The sequence below is a fragment of the Actinia tenebrosa genome, unplaced genomic scaffold (genome assembly GCF_029948245.1).
Source record: "Actinia tenebrosa isolate PJP-AT-01 unplaced genomic scaffold, QUT_ActTen_1.0 PGA_scaffold4__44_contigs__length_22323623, whole genome shotgun sequence".
Lineage (NCBI taxonomy): Eukaryota > Metazoa > Cnidaria > Anthozoa > Actiniaria > Actiniidae > Actinia > Actinia tenebrosa.
This window is the reverse complement of record NW_028292581.1, coordinates 7,049,604-7,067,661: the sequence shown is the minus strand read 5'-3', so window position 1 is coordinate 7,067,661 and position 18,058 is coordinate 7,049,604. Positions and strand designations below refer to the sequence as shown.

At 37.2% G+C, this 18,058-nt stretch overlaps 1 protein-coding gene across 1 annotated transcript; it reads left to right on the top strand.

The window, feature by feature from the left end:
• Positions 1–772: 772 nt before the first annotated feature.
• LOC116293717 (uncharacterized) lies at positions 773–17,803 on the top strand. Its single transcript, XM_031701183.2, has 24 exons — positions 773–1,197; positions 1,539–1,710; positions 2,526–2,602; positions 2,714–2,823; positions 3,227–3,294; positions 3,593–3,638; positions 3,882–3,922; positions 5,048–5,111; positions 5,418–5,543; positions 6,075–6,203; positions 7,078–7,204; positions 7,800–7,907; positions 8,310–8,380; positions 8,532–8,594; positions 9,098–9,170; positions 10,315–10,394; positions 10,547–10,647; positions 11,249–11,309; positions 12,070–12,198; positions 13,404–14,550; positions 15,140–15,194; positions 15,442–15,575; positions 16,358–16,433; positions 17,229–17,803. The coding sequence occupies exons 1-24, from the start codon at positions 997–999 to the stop codon at positions 17,393–17,395; spliced, it is 3,426 nt and encodes a 1,141-aa protein (XP_031557043.2). The 5' UTR covers positions 773–996; the 3' UTR covers positions 17,396–17,803.
• The last annotated feature ends 255 nt before the right edge of the window (positions 17,804–18,058 follow it).

Genomic DNA, 18,058 nt, shown 5'->3' with positions numbered 1-18,058 from the left:
TGGTAAATTGATAGATCTCGGATTGTTGGTGTGAACCTTAAATCATAATTTTGACTAAAGAGTGATCACGTGATTAACTACGATGCATAAGGGATTTCGTGTTTCTTTTGAAAATGCGGTCGCGAGTTTGAAATACGTGAAACAAAATTGTGCACTACGTATTTAGTTTTATCATTTGTATTATTTGTATTTAGTTTTTCGATTCCTTGTAGTTTTAAATCGCGACCCCATAAATTTAGGTACTTTTCTTCCTGTTTTGACGGCACATGTCACGTGTCCTCATAAAAATTAGCATTACGCAATTGATATTAACATTCACGATCATTTTTATTGAACTAGTGAGTATATTCAAAGTACAAAGCCTTTTTATCTTTATCCTTTTTAACTTCTTAAAAGATACGTTTGGACTATAAAGGTGTCACCCTCGGGAACCCAGGGGTAAGATACATTACGGACGGGTCATTTTTTATTCCTGCAGGGAATTTGGGGGGTTATTTTTCTCATTTGGCAATTTTCTACTGGGCCAGCAAAAAGAGGGAGCTCCTTCTATTCCAGTTTTACCACTTCCTTCCCCCTTACTTTATGACCAGTCCCTTATAGGCTTAGAATATATAGATTTTGATCACATTCTTTGGCTAGGATCCTACGATAATGCATTATTAAAGCTACTGATGTTTTTTTTTTTAAATTTTATTATTATTATTATTATTATTATTATTATTATCATTATTATTATTATTATTATCATTATTATTATTATCATCATTATCATTCAATGTTGATCAAGTAGAATCGAGTTCTAGAATGCTATCACTCTAGAATACGGTTCTACTCCTGCGGCAACCATTTCAATCATGATTATTGCATTATTGTTGGTCGAGTCTTCGTGCATTTGACCAAGCCCATCCCTCTCGCGACATTTATCTACCTCAAGATACGTCACATGATTCAAGGAGTCTGGGTTCTCTTGGCGCCATTTTTCTAAAAGAACCCAAGATGGCGGCGTTCGCGGGAAGAACTCTGAGTAGTGTCATATGCGAAGCAAATGGCAAAGTCAAATGCACCGATATATCCATGCCTTGTACTGATTTCAAGATTGGTAAAATGAATGTTTTAAGACTGGGAAAAGCTAATTCTTTCAGTATATCAATTCAACAAGCTGCTGGACAACGTTCATCATCAAAGAAAACTGTTATTGTAAGTCGTCTAAAATCTTGAGAAAATTCGCAAAGATATTTGGCCTATAAAGTCCATTAGTTTAAACTTAACATTATTTCATTCATTTAATGCTGTCAGTGTAGGAAAGTGTTGGTTTACGAAGGTTTTGAACGAGTGTTGTTGTTTGATTGTTAGTAAGTTTGTGTTTTGAATTATCTAGATATTAATTAAGCTTTAACTAGTATTAAAACTTACAAACGCTTACAAATCATAGCCTTCCCTCTGTGACATAATTTGCTTTTTAGATACCATTTTTATTAATTTAACAATGGTATATTCAATAAATGTTTATGGTATATCATATGTATTTGATTCAACAGCTAAAGCCACATGAGTTTAAGTTGAGTGTGAGGCCTAGTAAACTCACCATTACCTTTGGATACAACAAGACTGCATTGTCAATTGTAGAGGCAAAAGAAACTGAATTGAAGGCACTGGTTGATTTACTAAACGCTATCAATGAAGGGAAATTTTCAGAACGTAAAGATAAAGGTAATTAAGTAACTGTTAACATTCAGGTAGTTTAACTACAACTATGTCCAGAGAGGACACCTATTTGGAATCGTGGGGGGTTAGTGGTTAATAGTGCAGTTTTTGTATGACTGTGAAAAATTCATGGCACGAACACGGTCATGACACAGCAAGGGATACGCCAGACCAATCACATTGCACGAGAATTTACTCTCCATCCAATCAAATACCTGCAACAAGGGGCATGAACACTGGTGTGGACACGGTCACGCCAAGGTCATGGCAATGCCAGACCAATCACATTGCAAGTGAAAAAAATCAGCCAATTAAAATTCTAGAAAGCATCATGGTCACAGCACGTCATGCTTACGGCACTGAGCTTTTCACAGTCATACGAAAACTGCTCTAAGTCTTGACCCCACTCCACTGAAATCCTGAACTTAATAAAACAACTGTTATTATTCATTTTACTCACTACTCGCGTCTCATTGACTGAGAGCATACAGCCAACCCCTGATATCTTGTGAACTTGACAGGATAAATCTATTATCCACAAAAAAATTGGAGATAATAGATTTATCCTGTCAAGTTCACTCTAGGTCGTAGCAGAAATTAAAAGCGTTTGCTTTTTTTTCAAAAGGAGAATAAAATCTTTACTCTTAGTTTCCAAAATATACCCTCATTCAAATATGCTTTATGCATTAATGTTCTGTACATGACATTGCTATTTCAATCATCTCTTGAACTGTCACCTAACAGGAATAGTTGGTGTTTACAAACATTAGCTTTGTGCAGACTAGTAATGCTTGTAATGACACCCAACAATCGCTTTTCAGAAATCAGTTCAAGACTAAACCAAAGGGCTGAGTTATCAGAAACACTTCAGCGAAATGGCAGTTTAGCAAATGATGAGGTAAGCAAATAATTTCCATAGCATACAAAAATATAGGAGGTCAAGATTGCTATTTGTTTCCTTTGGTGTATTATAATTATGTTACACTGAAGACATTTTGACTTTCCCTAGAACCAACCCTTAAACAGAAATGTCCAAAAGAATACAAATGCATTTGTCCAGTCAAGTGAAGCAAACCAGTTTTTGTCTACTGGACCAGATCACAGCCATTCTCCTTCAAGGTAGTGTTTATCTTATATGGAGTTGACTTGAAATATGGAATTTGAGAGGACATTTGGCCACATATTAATTTTGACATTTTACATTTACATTTTACATAAGCAATAATCATCCTTTTGCTTGAACACTATGTTTTCCCATTTAAGAATAAGAATTATTATTCTCTGGACAGGGGTGTATCCAGGAATTTTAGAAGGGGGGAGGGGTGACTATTACAAATTTTTTACCAGGAATTCAAGGAAAAGGGGGATGAATGTTACTAACAATCTACTGAGGAATTTGAACAAAAGGGCAGTGACTACTCACCCCTTTTACCACCCCCCTGGATCCGTCCATGCTGGAGAATAATATCTCATATGAGATTATGATAAGCATATAACATTTATTTCTGCTATAAAATTCAAGGTTAGAATCAACTACTCACCTGGGAGTTAAGAGGAAGCACACTCCATTCTCTTCCAGAAGCCTAAATTGTAAGTTGATTTTTTCTTACTGACATTTACAACCAGAATAAATTTGCTACTATACATGTCAGTGTATAAGTTGAATTTTCAAGCCTTAAAATGGCCCTTAAAAAATTAAATTGACTTTGACATACACCAGGTCATAGATGCAAACATTCAGCAAACGTAGCATAATGCAATATTACTAAACTGACAGGATTTTTTCATTATATTATATATAAAATATACATAAAGCTATCCGAAAATATGTGTGCATGCTTGTACTGTAGGTAAGAAAACTAACAAAATTATGATCTTTTTTTCCTAGCTTCCTATGGATCAAGATATTCAAGTCCATCTGTATTAGTCAAAAAGTAAGTATGATGAAGCTCATGCAGTATTTCATTGTTACATAAAGGCACAACATACTATCTTAATCATGAGAGTAGCACAAGGAAAGACGGGAAATTCAATAATATTCACTCCAATGATAATCTTAATGATGCAAAATTTGATTGAATCATAAATTATTAATTGTCCATTTATGTTGCTAAGAAGTACACTCATGAACATGATTTTGAACAGTGTTTTACTCATATTAATTTTGCAACCAACAGGCCATTTATCTCTCCACTGCAGGAAAAATCTCCAACAGCTGGTATGTTTATTATCAAAACTTGACGTCCTTTGAACTGTGAAAAAATCGACCCATGCCACGCTTCACTTCTCACTGCTTCTGAGTTGAAATATGTGATGAGGTGATACAAAATTTTCTCTTCATGCTTTTAAAAACAAGCGCACCAAAAGCCTATGAAAATATAAAAATCTATGAAAATCTATGAAAACGCTGTTCAACCCAGAGGTTTTTAAAAAAATCCTCACCTTCAATGCCTTCAATATTTTTCTTGGCTCTTCCTGAGTTAAGGTCATTAACTCTGGCCCTTCGCGAAGAGAAATTTTGTAACACAGAATCACATATTTCACGGCATGAGCCGTGAACATTGTGTGGGTCAATTTTTTCACAGTTCAAATGATGTCCAGTTTTGATAGTATTTTTTTTTTTGATCATCTTGTTGGTTTATAATACATTTTTTACCACAACTGTAAATTTTCTCGCGCGCTGATTGGTTAAAAAACGTCGTAAATAAGAGGCCATACCAACAAATGGCATCATGCAAGATTTCGTGCAGTCTATTTCCTAGAGTTTTGTGAGTTTTGTAGTAAAAAACAAATTTACGATGGTTTAAACCATCGTAAATTTGTTAATGAACCCCTCTTTACTGACACCCACTATAAGTGACACTAGAGAAAAGCGTTTGCACATGGGTGCCTTTCAGCATGTTTTCTAAGAATTTAGGAAAGTTTTAAGTGGGAAAATAAATGTTTTTATTACACATTTAGGGTCGATATCTGCGTAATAAAGGCCATAAATAAAAACCATATCAGTGAAGTGATGCGATATCACTTCACATTAAACTAGAAACTGTACATTTTGTCCTTTAATCAACTCTCAATGTGTAATAAACAAATTATTTCATGTTAAGAGCCTGATGTCTTTATTCACTCATGTTCCATATCATATCACTTGCTCACAGACTCGCTTATTCGCGATACCATATGGAAACTTGTGAATAAAAAACAATATCAAGATAATCTCTATGTTGTATTCATATATAGGTAAACAAAAAAATTGCAAATATACTTTTGTGAGACCAAGATACTGTATTTATAAAAAACACAATATGAAAGAATTAGCCTTTTAAAAGTTTCAAGTTTCTTGCAGATCAAAGTAGCACAAAATCAACATCATCCTTTTATGGTGCCGACTCTCCAGCCTTCCATGGAAGGTATGTTATTATGGTATAGTAGTACTAACTACTATAAAAACAAAATTGATATAAATTTTTAAAAACTTTTAAACAAGATTGATAATATTATAGTGTTAATATTACAAACCCAACACTGAAAGACTCCAATTCCATGTATGAGTTACCCTTGAGGTCATTAAATAGGCCTATTTTCTGTTCGATAAACAGGATGCATTGCACCATATCTATGAAAACGTCTTTTATTAGATAACTTTTGAATTTGTAAAATGTGAATATGTAATACTCATGAATAACAAATATTTGGTTACTGTGATGATTCTATAGGAAAACAATTGGATTGCCAAAAAATTACAGGCAAAGACCACAACTATCAAGAGACTCCAACAGCTTTTCCTTTAAAGCAAGTGTAAAGAAGCCAGTGTTTGCATCAAATGAAGTCCAACTTACTGGGTAAGAAGACATTGAAGCATTCTTTTATCAGGGAATCTGACTGGTTGCAGGGAAAAAACGCAAATTGTGCTGGAATTGTGATTAATGCCTGATTATTTAAAAGTTATTCATCATTGCCTGGTGTGCCATCTTGCTGTCTTTTTCTAATTGTTTTATTTTGGATTCCTTCAAAATATTTAATGCCCTCTCTAGCTAGTTTTTAGAAGTAGATATTGTTGTCATGTTTTTACCCACCCACCCCGAGGCTGTTGGTTTAGACTCTCCTTCTGGGCCCAGTTGTACGAAGCCTGGATAGTGCTATCCACCGGTAAAATCCTTATCCAGTGGATAAGTTGATGCTGTTATCCAAAAAATTTATCCACTGGATAAGATTTATCTGTTGGATGGCGCTATCCAGGCTTTGTACAACCAGGCCCTGGTGTTTGAATAAACCTCGTTTATATAACCATTGTTTATTTCTTCTGTCATTCCTTTATGGATACCGTATGTTGACTTTTTTTCCATTTTCCTATTTTGTTTTTTGGTCCTCAGCTTCTCAAATTTAGGTAATACTTGCTACATGAATGCCATTTTGCAGTCACTTCTTGGTATTGACCCATTTGCTCAGGACCTCTGCAACAGGAAACTCCTGGATAAAATACCCATGCAATGCCTTTACAAGTAAGCTGTAACTTACCTTGTCAAATTGCCTAAGGGCAAGGCAGTAACAAGCATTAAAAAAACTGGGAGGGGTACATAGTCACTTAATATGTGATCACAAAGAATGAATATGTATATAATTCTATAGGTATGTTACTTTTAGCTGGTATTACAGTTGAGCTCACAATGGGGCATTCTTTTGTTTTAAGAATCATACAAGTGAGGATAACAGGTCAATACAATGCTTTATGTTTCATTTGCATCTCCCTTGCATGCATCCATAATATCAGCTATTTGTTACTTTACTGGGAAAAATTAGGGGGCACACCCCTTGCTCCAAGCGGGGGGGGGGGGGGGTACTACTACCCCAACTTGGGTAGGGGTGTGCCGCCAGGACCTCAAAACCCTGATCCTATCCCAGACCTAAAATTTTGATTTTACATACCCTACCCCAGACTAAAACTAAGAATTGTACACCCTATCCCAGACTAAAAGACGGAAAAGACGGTTTTTCAATAGATTGCAATTAATATTTACTAACGTTTTTATTGTTTTTGTGCCGGCAGAAAGCGTACCCTATTCGACAGACAAAAATGACGAAATCGTTAACCCTATCCCAGACTAAAATGATACCCTATCCCAGACAAAATGTCCAAAAATGATACCCTACCCCAGACCCAAAAGCCGAAAAACCATACCCTATAGGGCGGCACATACCCATATAGCAAATATAGGGGAGTACACCCCCCCCCCCCCCCCCAAGCCCCTGGCTACTGGGCGCTACAGCCTTGAAGAGCTGCATAACATGTAAGATGCTTCCGACAAAGTTTCATAAATGATAGTAACAAGATGCCTGTGCCTAACTTCAGTCTGTAATTGAAACTCTTCTCTACAGATGTACATATGGATTACTTGCTTGCAAGAAAAATAGTTGCCAACAAGATCTCCAAAGTTTACACCTCAAGAAATTTAAGAAGACCATTTCACAAGCTGCAACAAGATTCTCTGGACATTTACAACATGTAAGTTAAAGGAAATATCTTTTGGAAACCTTACATCATGCTCATACATTTAAAAGCATTAAAAGAATTGGTTGCCCATTGGCAGATGCATGGTAATGCATCAGCTGATTTTTGGTTGACAATTAAACAATTGTTGCCTAACATTTGGCCGATTATTGACTGATGATTAGCCAGCAGTTAGTTTATTGTCAACTGACACATGTCAATTGAACACAAAGTATCATGATTATAAATCCACCGACAGCAAGACTTGAATAAGAACTTAATAAAGAAATTTTAAAGAGAGAATTTTAAGTATGAATTTTAAGTGACTGCCATTGACTAGATGGTCCATGGGGGGTGGGGGGGGGGGGGGGGGGCACCCATTGGAAGATGCTAAGCAGTGCATCAGCTGACTGATGGCTGATTGTTGGCTGATATTCCATTAAGCTTTAGCCAATGATCATTAGAATATTGACCAATAATTGGCCAACAGTCAATCAACTAGTGTCTACTGGTCATAAAGTATCATCATGGTCATACAACACAGCAAGACTCAATCCATGGAACATCTATCTTTGTGTCTCAAATCTATAAACCACTCTTTTTCCTGTAGGACGCACATGAATTTCTTTGTCAAGTACTTGATCAACTCAAAGATGATGTAAATGCCTTAGAACCCAAATCTGAGTCTGACAGTACTATTGAAAGTCCTGCTAAAGAGGTAAGCTTCTAGATACTTGCCCTTTCTATTGTTTAGTTCCAAAAAATTACCCCACCATGGAAGAAATTAAAAAATTCTGAAGGGGAAGGGGGTCAGATAAGAGCAAAACTACACACTTTGTATGGAAGAAAATTGGAAGTTCCTGGGGGTTTGGGGTCCTTTCACAAATTCCCTCCATGGTGAGGGTATTGACAGTTTCTGGAACTACACATTTGCTACTTTTGTTTCAGTTTTCTTTTCCTGTACTCTCAGGTTTCCATTAACTTCCCTTAGGATAACTTGAAAACCTCTAGATTTTCTAAGCCTTAAGAGCAAAAAGATGTTTATGAAAAAAATAATGAATTTCTGATGAATTTTTTAAATGTTATTTTTCTTATCAATTTTTACTTGTTTGCTTGTCAGGAAATCAGTAATCAGTGTCCAGTGAGAAGAACCTTTGAATGTGGTGTGATGCATACAATCACCTGTAAAGGGTAAACAACACCAAAATATTATTAACAACACAAAAAACAATACTTATTTCACACTTTGAATCCACTCAAGAATGCTAAATGGTGCTTTCTTTGAGCCTGACTTTCATTGGATGTACGTAGTTTATAATCTTTGAATTTCACACTATTTCAGCTGTGGGGAAAGTTTGAATAAAGAAGAAATCCACCATGTATTTTCACTGGATCTGCCCACAATGTATGTAGTAATAGATAATGACAGAGGTTTCATTAAGAGTTGCGGATCAGAGAATTGGTTTTGGTAAATGAGCAACATTCTCTGGCTTAAACTACCATTAATTGGCTTAGTAATTTGTAAAATCTTCACTTAGACTCTCTGGGTAGTTCATGACCTTCTCCCTATCATGAATCAAGTGTTCCTTTGATAGAAAACCAAGAGGTAATAAAACCTATTTGACTACATACACAAATTACTAAGGGTACTAAGCACAAACCAATACAAAGGAAACCTTCTGATGCTTTTAATCCCAATTCCAACGTACTTCTGAGGGGGGGAGGGTGGGGGACAATTCCAACTCCGTTTTCTGATTTTCACTACATTTTCTGATTTTTTCCAAGCTGCTTCTTGCTTTTAAAACTGGCTTTTAAAATTTAAAAATAAAATTTGGTGACAATGTGAATTTTTAACATATTCAAAAGTTTGACCAATATTGACTCATTGTACCACTTAAATTTTCACAGGTCATCAGATGGAAATGTGTCCCAAGTAATGAAAAAATTATCAATAGACAAGTTAATTCAAGATTATTTTGAGGTAATATTCATAAAGACTAACAAAATAATTATGAATCATTGGGGCTGCTTACCATTTACTCTGCCGAAAAAAACCTAGAAATATTGGAAAAGTGAATATTACACATCACTTCACGTAGTCTCCTCCATCATAGGTTTGGAAACTATTGACAAAGGCTGCAAAGGAGATTACACTTCAAGGGAAAATCCAGGAAACTCATTCTTGCATTCATTCTTCCAGTAATCCACTTTTTATCTTTTTTTTCTTCCATCCATTCAACAGAAGTTGAGATTTCCCATTTTTCAGTTGGTAGTCTTATATTAATATTTCTATTTTACCACCCTCACTACCAGTGAGGGGCTCTTCTTCGATTCCTGATTATCAAATTTGTGTTTTTTAGTTTGTGTTTTTAGTATCTTCCATCTGATCTGAGAAAAAATAACAGCCAATCAGAATCTAGAAAATTTGCAAAACTGATGTGTCTTTGGGAAGTACCGGTGGCGTGCGCTGGTAATGCACCGCCTCTCACCAATGCGGCCTGATTTCGAGTCCTGCTGATCTCGATGTCGTATATGAGTAGAGTTGTTTGTTGGTTCTTTCCTGTGCTTGGAGGGTTTTTCTCCGGGTTCTCCGGTTTTCCTCCCTCCTCAAAAATCAACTTCTAAATTCTAATTTGATCTTTGGGCTTTCACTTAGTTTGGAGCCTAGCTCTGTTGTGATTGTCCCACACTGTGATACAACAGCGAAAAGCTTTGTAGATTTTTTTTTTAGATTTTTTTTCTCTTAAAATTATGGATTTCCAGGGCACCAAGTGGGGAGAATAGAGAGTTTTAGATTTACGTTCACGGCAAACGTGAAACGTCAGTTGACCAGTGAAAAATTATTTTAAATAGCGGAGAAAGAATCGCAAAAAAGTTTAAGTAGTAGAAAAACAGAAGAATATTTGTGTGTAGTGAGAAAGTTTGTAAAACGTCAAGTAAAATACAGGAAAAAGATGAAAACGTGGTCACGTTTGCCGTTTGTTTTTTTTTTTAGTTTTTACTGGTCAATTTTCGCAAACTTCATGACAACTCAGTTTTGCAGTGATGTCATATCTAAGTCACTATTACAGATCAGGTGGTTGTGTTTGTTTATTTTAATTTCCATGTAATTCTTCATCTAACAGGAAGAGGAACTTGAATATTGCTGTGAAGAATGCGGCTGTAAGGAAGCCGTTATCTCTCACACCTTCAGCAGATTACCAAGGTAAGATTGAAAGTGAATGGGATGAGACTTGAAAATTAGTGTACCATTTAAAAAAAATGTGCAAGTCAAAGCCCCCCCTCCCCCCTGATTGCCTAGTACCCCCCTGATTGCCTAGTAGATGAACAATGTCCTCATATAAACTCTTTTTTCAGGGTTCTTATTCTACATCTCAAACGATATGACTTCAATACCTATACTGATAAACACGCTAAGAAACAAAATGACATACAGATTAACAGATTCATAGACATTGGTAAGTCAAAGCATTTGGAAAAACTTTACCAAACTGTAGTATGTTTAGAAAGCAGTGGTTGTGTGCACTAATATTGCGCTACAGGCTCGCATCTTAGTCCAGAACTGGACCCACTAATTATTTTTAGTAAAAATACACAGGTGATAATAGAAAATCTCGCGCGCTTATTGGTCAAGAAACTCACACTATCACACGATAAACACCTCCAGCGATAGTCCAAAATGGCGGCCAGCCGCTTTGTTGCTGTTACCGGAAAAAAATGTCTTTTATCTTCTTTTTTTTCCTTTTTTTGAAAGAATTACCTGTGTATTTATACTAAAACAATTATTCACCTCAGGCTCGTAGACTCGCGTCTCGGTAAATATTCCCCGATATTCACTTCGCCATCGGCGAATAATTGTTAAATATTTCAAAAATAAAATAAAATATCAAGCGCGCAAAGAAAACTAAGCTATTAGCTACATTGCCAATCAACGGCACTGGAATGTGTGTTGATACAGGGTGTGACCACAGACAATTCTTCTCTTACAGACCAGCCTGATGATGCTTCTTGAAGTAAGGGAATTAAGCTTAAACTTATTTGAAATTCTTTTTTACTTAGGTAAACTTTGCAACAGCAAGACAATGCCCCCTTTGGACTTCAAGGTCGAAAAAGTAAAATTGTAAGTGTCAACCTAGTGATTTGTTCTAGGCAACTGAGAAGTATAGGTGGTGCGCGCTGCTAACCAGGTACTTTAAGGTTTGCAAAATCTGTGACGGCGACGTCTACCGGAAGTGTAAATAACTTCATTTTATGGTTTCGCGCCCTCAATTTCTTTCTTCCCTGTGGAGGAGTTGACTTTACTGACAATGTTTTGAATAAAATCTCCAATGAACAGAACCCCAAAGAGAAATTATTTACACTTCCGGTTGACGTCGCCGTCGTAGATCTTGCAAATCTTCAAGTCCCTAATGAGCTGTCTTTAACCGCTGTAGTCTTAGATTTCAATCCTCAGACCTGCCATCACATAAGATTGCGTGCGCATCCAACTTAACGGGCCTCAAAACTGAAAAACGCAAATTCAGTAAAATTGAAAGGACATTTTTATTTTTAAAGAGGAGAATAATCGATTTTATGAATTCTTATCGAAAACAATTTTATAGCAATGCATGATAATATTTGTGTCAAGCATTCCCAAGAGAGTTTGAAGACAAAAACATGGTGGCCATTGTGGTGCCGTTAACATTGGATGCTAATGAGAAATCTTTTGTTAAATGGCACCAACATGGCCGCGATGACGTAACGTGCGATCGAAAAATAGATTGATGGATGACATGTGCTAGCTTTGGGCCTAATTGCTGTTGTGGTGTCCCTGGTCCATGGGAAATAAATCATAAATCCAATTCCTTGAATGGTCTGTGTTTATTTGTTTGTTTGTTCAGGAGTCCAGTCAAAACATCGCGGTTGGTCAAGCGTCCTCCACCAGATTCTCAATCAGATGACGATTTTGTTTCCTCTACCACCCCCACAGTAAGACGAAAACTACATCAAGAGTTTAACACCACCCCAAGGTATATTAGGTTTGTTTAGTAAGGTAGAATAATTTAAAATTCAATTTCATTCGGGCTTACAGTCCAAGTTGTAGCCGCGTCGCTCCCACTCCTAACATCATGGTAAAAGTCGGTAAATTGGATCAAAACACTAGATCAAGCGAAATATTTTAATATGAGTCGATTACCACATTCATGTAGGATAGATTTCGATAGACTAGAAACTTCCAATAGTTTTTGAGGCCTGCACTAACGGCGCATTTAGTAAACGACTTGAAACTTTAAACACAACTACTTTTAGCATGCCGGACCACGATAAAACATCGCTCGGCTGCTATGGCGTGAGACGATTGAACGCCGATACAGTCAATTCAAAAAATGTTGTCGTCGACCAACTCTAGCCTACGCGTCTGGACCGAAAGGAACTCTGGGTAGTACTCATTGAAGCCGAGTTGACTCCATAATTTTATCTGACTAGTTATGCCTGGTTTACAGCACGAACCTTCGTAGGCGAGCGGGAAGTGTTGAAGGAGACGTTTTTTTAATGTCTTCATATTTTCGAAATTGTGAACTGAATCATAACTACTTTGTTTTTCTTTCCCTAAACCCAAAGACATGCATTTGTGGATGGTTTCTCGCCACTATTATCTTATTACTAGCGGGAACAATTAATTCAGAATGAATATTTAACCGCTTCAGTGGTTTTTACCCATATTCCTTTCGGTCTAGTCGCGTAGGCTTGAGCTGGTCGACGACAACGTTTTTTGAATTGACTGTATATTGGTGTGCTCCGCAGCACAGAATGGTGTAACTTTACTTTGCACGTAGTTTTGTTACAGTTAAAGTTGCTTTTTGACATCCACCTAATATGTGATCACATCGCGTGTGGGGGCATTAAATACAGCTATTTCAAAAAAGGTTGGTGATGGTCTTGTCGCATGTTCCATGTTGCATTCCGAAGCTTCAACTGCACTATGGGCCATGTGAATAACATCAGCGAAGGGTCAAAACAATGTGAAATTTTTCTAAACTTTGTCTGCACGTTTTTCTGGCATAATGGTTTTTTTTCCCAAATATGAATATTATACATCATTTCAAACGTAGTAAGCAACATGCAACAACCTTGTTCACCAACGTCTTTTGAAATAGCTGCATATAATATGAATGTTTTTACCTTTTATTTAGTTGTTTTTCTTGAGATTTAATGAATTCGATTTCTTTGACAGAAAAAGAAAAGTAGAAATGATCGAAGGTGAACCTACTGACCATAAAGATGACACCAGAAATGAACGAAAACACGCTGCGAACGATACCAACAAGGAAGCAGAAGAACCTTCCAAGTCTTCAGACTTCCCATTGATCGACGATTTTGACGACATCGATAACACTCCCCTTGAAATTGAAACTTCTAATTCCGACAATGTGGTGGACCTTGTCAATATGTCTGAACAGCAACAGATTGAATGGGCCAAGCTGGAGAGCTTGAGGTCTACCAGTAGTAATGGGAACTACGAGGATATTGAATGCAAAAAGACTGAAGGCACAAGCGAGTTCAATAATTCTTCGAAGATATCAACACAGTCTGCCACATCAGGAAAAATAAACGTAAATGTGGGAAATAAGAATTTTGGGACAGCTGATATAAATGGTGATATAGGGGATATGGACGTAGATATGGACTGCTCAGATGAAGATTTGCTAACAGTGTATGATGACACTCAACGGCAAGACGGTATTAGTAAAGATGAGGAGAGACAAGACTCAGAGGTTCATGGGTTAAAAGGTGGTGCGCGAATAGGAGATACTAGAGTAAGCGCACCAGTTCGTCAAGTGTCATATATAAGCGATGATAGCGACCAGAGTGGCTTGGATACTAGCAAGAAAAACTCTACCACATCTACCGGTAAAACCTACCTTTTAAACAGTAGTGATAGCTCTGATACCTCTTTTGATGAGGAGGGAAGGAAACGTTCAAAGGATAACAGTCTCTGCTCACTTATGGATCGGCGGCCTGTTTTGAGCAAGTTTTCCGGCGGTTTGTTAATAGAAAGCGATTCCAATGAAAGCACTTCGAGGAAAAATTCAAGAGATTCTTTTAAAGAGAAGCACTTCGTCAAATCTATTGCTAGTCCTTTCAATGCAAAGTTCCAACCTTCATTTAAGTACGGCAAAAGTGATTTTTCTTCACCCAAGCATGCTGTAAAAAGTAGTCCTTCCTCTCACTTCAACCGCTCACCACATACTGCGAGTAAGCCTATGAAGAGCTACAGCAGGACAGAAGTACAGAATTACAGGACGAAGAGGGATGTGGTACAGCCGGATTTTGATGAAGAAGATGTTGAAAAAGCTATACGAAGAAGCCTACATGATCAGGTTTGTATCTTGTTATGGGTCAATTAGGATTCACTCAGAGAAAGTTGCCTGGAAAAGGTACGAAATGTTTTCAAAACAACTGTCCTATTCGTAGCCCCTCTTCTCCTTTTCCATCAACAATACCTAAATCTACACATGGTTATCAGATTTTTTCCTGGGGTAACAATACTTTAAGGACTGCCCCTCCTCCCTCACCTCCTTTACCATGCATCCCTTCCCATGCGAAAAGGATAAAAGATGTGACCTATTTGTAGCCACTCTTCTCCTTTTCCATCAACAATACCTAAATGTATACATATGGTTATCAGATTTTTTCCTGTGGTAACAATACTTTAAGGACTGCCCCTCCTCCCTCACCTCCTTTACTATGCATCCCTTCCCATGAGAAAAGGATAAAAGATGTTACTGCCGTGCCACATTGGTTGTCATGACAAAAACCAGCACCAAGACCAACACTTGTGATATTCAACCAAAATGGCGGCTATGACGTCACATGGTCCCCAAGATACCAGTTATCTTTTACCGAGGTACATTTTTACGTCTTCCACGTGCACTTATCAGTGATTTGTTTCTGTTTGTCTTTTCTAAGGTACCAAGCAGCGATGACGAACAAGTCAAGAAAGCAATAGAGCTAAGCATTCAAGGTATTCTTCTTCTTTCTTCACATTGAAAAATACACCCAAGCCGTCCAATAATATTCCGAGTGTAACATCTGTCTTGCGTGCAGCCTAAAATAAATATACAGACCAGTAGAAGGAATATACACAGGAGCATGCAAGATATTTTGAAAGTGTTCTAAATAGCTTTCAAACTCACCAGTGCAAGATTTCAGTCTCCATTGTGCTTGGTCATTTTATCAGAATTTAATGTTACGTCTGTCTGTTTGTTTAGAGTCCAGGATGGATTACTGTCAGGATCAACAAGATGATTCCAATGATGAAAAAGTACACAGTGTTCGCCAGACAAAAAGAGCGCTCTCTCCGCACCACGATTTCCAGAATAACTCCATAGACTCAGGCTACCAGGTTAGAGCTTAGCTATTTTGCAAACGTTTTTACAGTGATAATCTATTTTATCTTTTACTCCGACAAAGGAGTAATGTCCGAAAGGTCAATACATGACCAAAAGTTTTTTAAAGGGTGTTTTAAAAAGTTTCCTTCTCATATATGTCAGCGGAATTTATTTGATCTGTTTTTGTTCTCTCCCTTGCCACGAGAGTTTTCTCCGGGTTTTCCTTACTTCCTCACTCCGTGAAAATTAACATGTGAGATGAGTGTGACCAAATTCACTTAGGCGTAATATTTTCCCAATTCAGATCAGATCACGTGCCATTCCCTAGAATATCATTTCTTTGTTTAACTGTTGTACATGAGAAGACACTTGAATATAAATATAATTGAAACAAAAAATGTTATTCTTGAGGGAATGATATGAAATGGGAAAACATTACGCCCAGGTGGAATTGGACCATTACGAGTGTAGTGGTAGTGCGTGCGGAGCGACCCTCACGGAAGAGCTTCTTACAGGGAGTAAGGGTTGACAAATATGTTTGTATGAAATATGAATAGTCCCCTTCACAGTTCCCTGCGCCCTCTTGAAAGGTAGCCGTGCCTTTGCATCGAAGCGAGACGAACGGTGAGCTTGCAGTGATAGAGACCTTTTTTTAACACCTCGGACAATTATTCACATGTCTCTATCATTGCAAGCTCACCGTTCGTCTCGCTTCGATGAAAAGGCACGGCTACCTTTCAAGATGGCTTAGGTAACTGTGAAGGGGAATATTCATTCACTTGTTATTTGTTGTTAGGGTGACGAGGATCATGTGTCTTACCCTTATCGTCTAGTCAGTGTGGTTAGTCATCTTGGAGACAAATCTTTTGCAGGTATATAGTACACCATTTTGCTGTCTATCCTTCTACGAAATTATTTAGTCAGAGGCTTGCTTCAACACAGTCTAGATGATATATGGAATGAAGGATGTGCAGAACGTATGACATCAAAAGGCTTTGCCGGCGCTGAATAATATATTCAGCTATATAGACCCCTTGCAGTACATGGGAATGCAGCTCAACCTGGAGGACATAATATGTCCTAATTCTCAGGAGATTGGAATTCTTTAGTTTTTTTCCCCCAGATCGATCTGCTTTGACGTTACATGCACCCGACCTTAGTTATAGAGTAGCCGTACCGTAATTTGCTGTAAACGTCCCCATACGAATTGCAAGAAAAGAATGTCATTATGTCATAGACCTTTTCTGAGACATTGAACGTGGTGCATTGTGGTCTAGCTTCGGTACAAACATCTTTTGTTAATCATGCCTTATATGGTGTTGTTTGAACCGAAGCTAGACCACAATGCATCCTGTTACTCAGAAAAGGCCTATTGCCATTATATCACCATCAGTCATTATTCAGCGTGTTGCGTATTAGTATGCAATTGACGGATGCAAGCATCCCCAAGAGAGTGGAAAAAAACAACGAAAAAACATGGTGGTCATTTTGGTGCCGTTAACAATTTATGCTAATAAGAAATCTTTTGTTAAATGACACCAACGCTCCCCCGAGAGGCCGCGATGACGTAAACTACAATCGTTAACTTTTGACGGATATATGGTATGCACTCTATAACGAGATTTTAAAAAATTCCTGAATTTTGTTTCTGTTTTGTTATGCTCTAGGACACTACATCAGTGACGTGTATGACTGTGCCAAGGACGAGTGGACTAGCTATGATGACTTGAATGCCATCAAGATCGATGAACACCGAGTACGTTATGGACGCTCTAGACAGGGATACATATTTTTTTATTTGCACAAACAATGCGTCGAGGCTGTCAAAGGCTAACTACCAGACTCGTAAAAATCTATTTAAAAAAATTACTATCCATGAACCCTGTTCTGGTTTCTTTAACTATTGAAGATTTCTTAGGAGTGGAGCGTACAATTCCTTCAAACACTCAATTGGTTTTTCAATCAAAGGATTATCGTTGGAGAGTGTAGGTTTCCAAGTGTTTGATTGTCTCTTCGTTAAAAGCCATGAAATTTTCATGTTACAAAAAAATCTGCTCCGTTTTGAATGAATTTAGTGTATTTTTATTTTAGAGGTTTTTTGGAGGATTTGAAGTTTTCGTAAAGTGGGAAAAATTGTACAAATATGTGAATAAATTTCGAATGGTTCAGTATGAGAAATTGCAAATTTAATGTCACACAAATTGTCTTTTTAGACTATTATTTGGAAAATAAAGAATGAATGAATGAGTTTCTATTTGATTATTCCAAATAACTATTTAGGCTCCAAGTAATTGCTGGGTAAGTTTTGTTACCTTCGTTTTTGCACTGATGTAGCATGCTACACGGTGTATGAATAGGAATCATAGTAACCACACCAAACTAAATTACTGTGATACAAGAATTTCTGCACCATTTTATACGTATTTCATGTGTGGCAGAAGCAAAAAATCTTTGGGGGGTACTGCAAAAATCTTTGGGGGCACTGAAGATTATATTT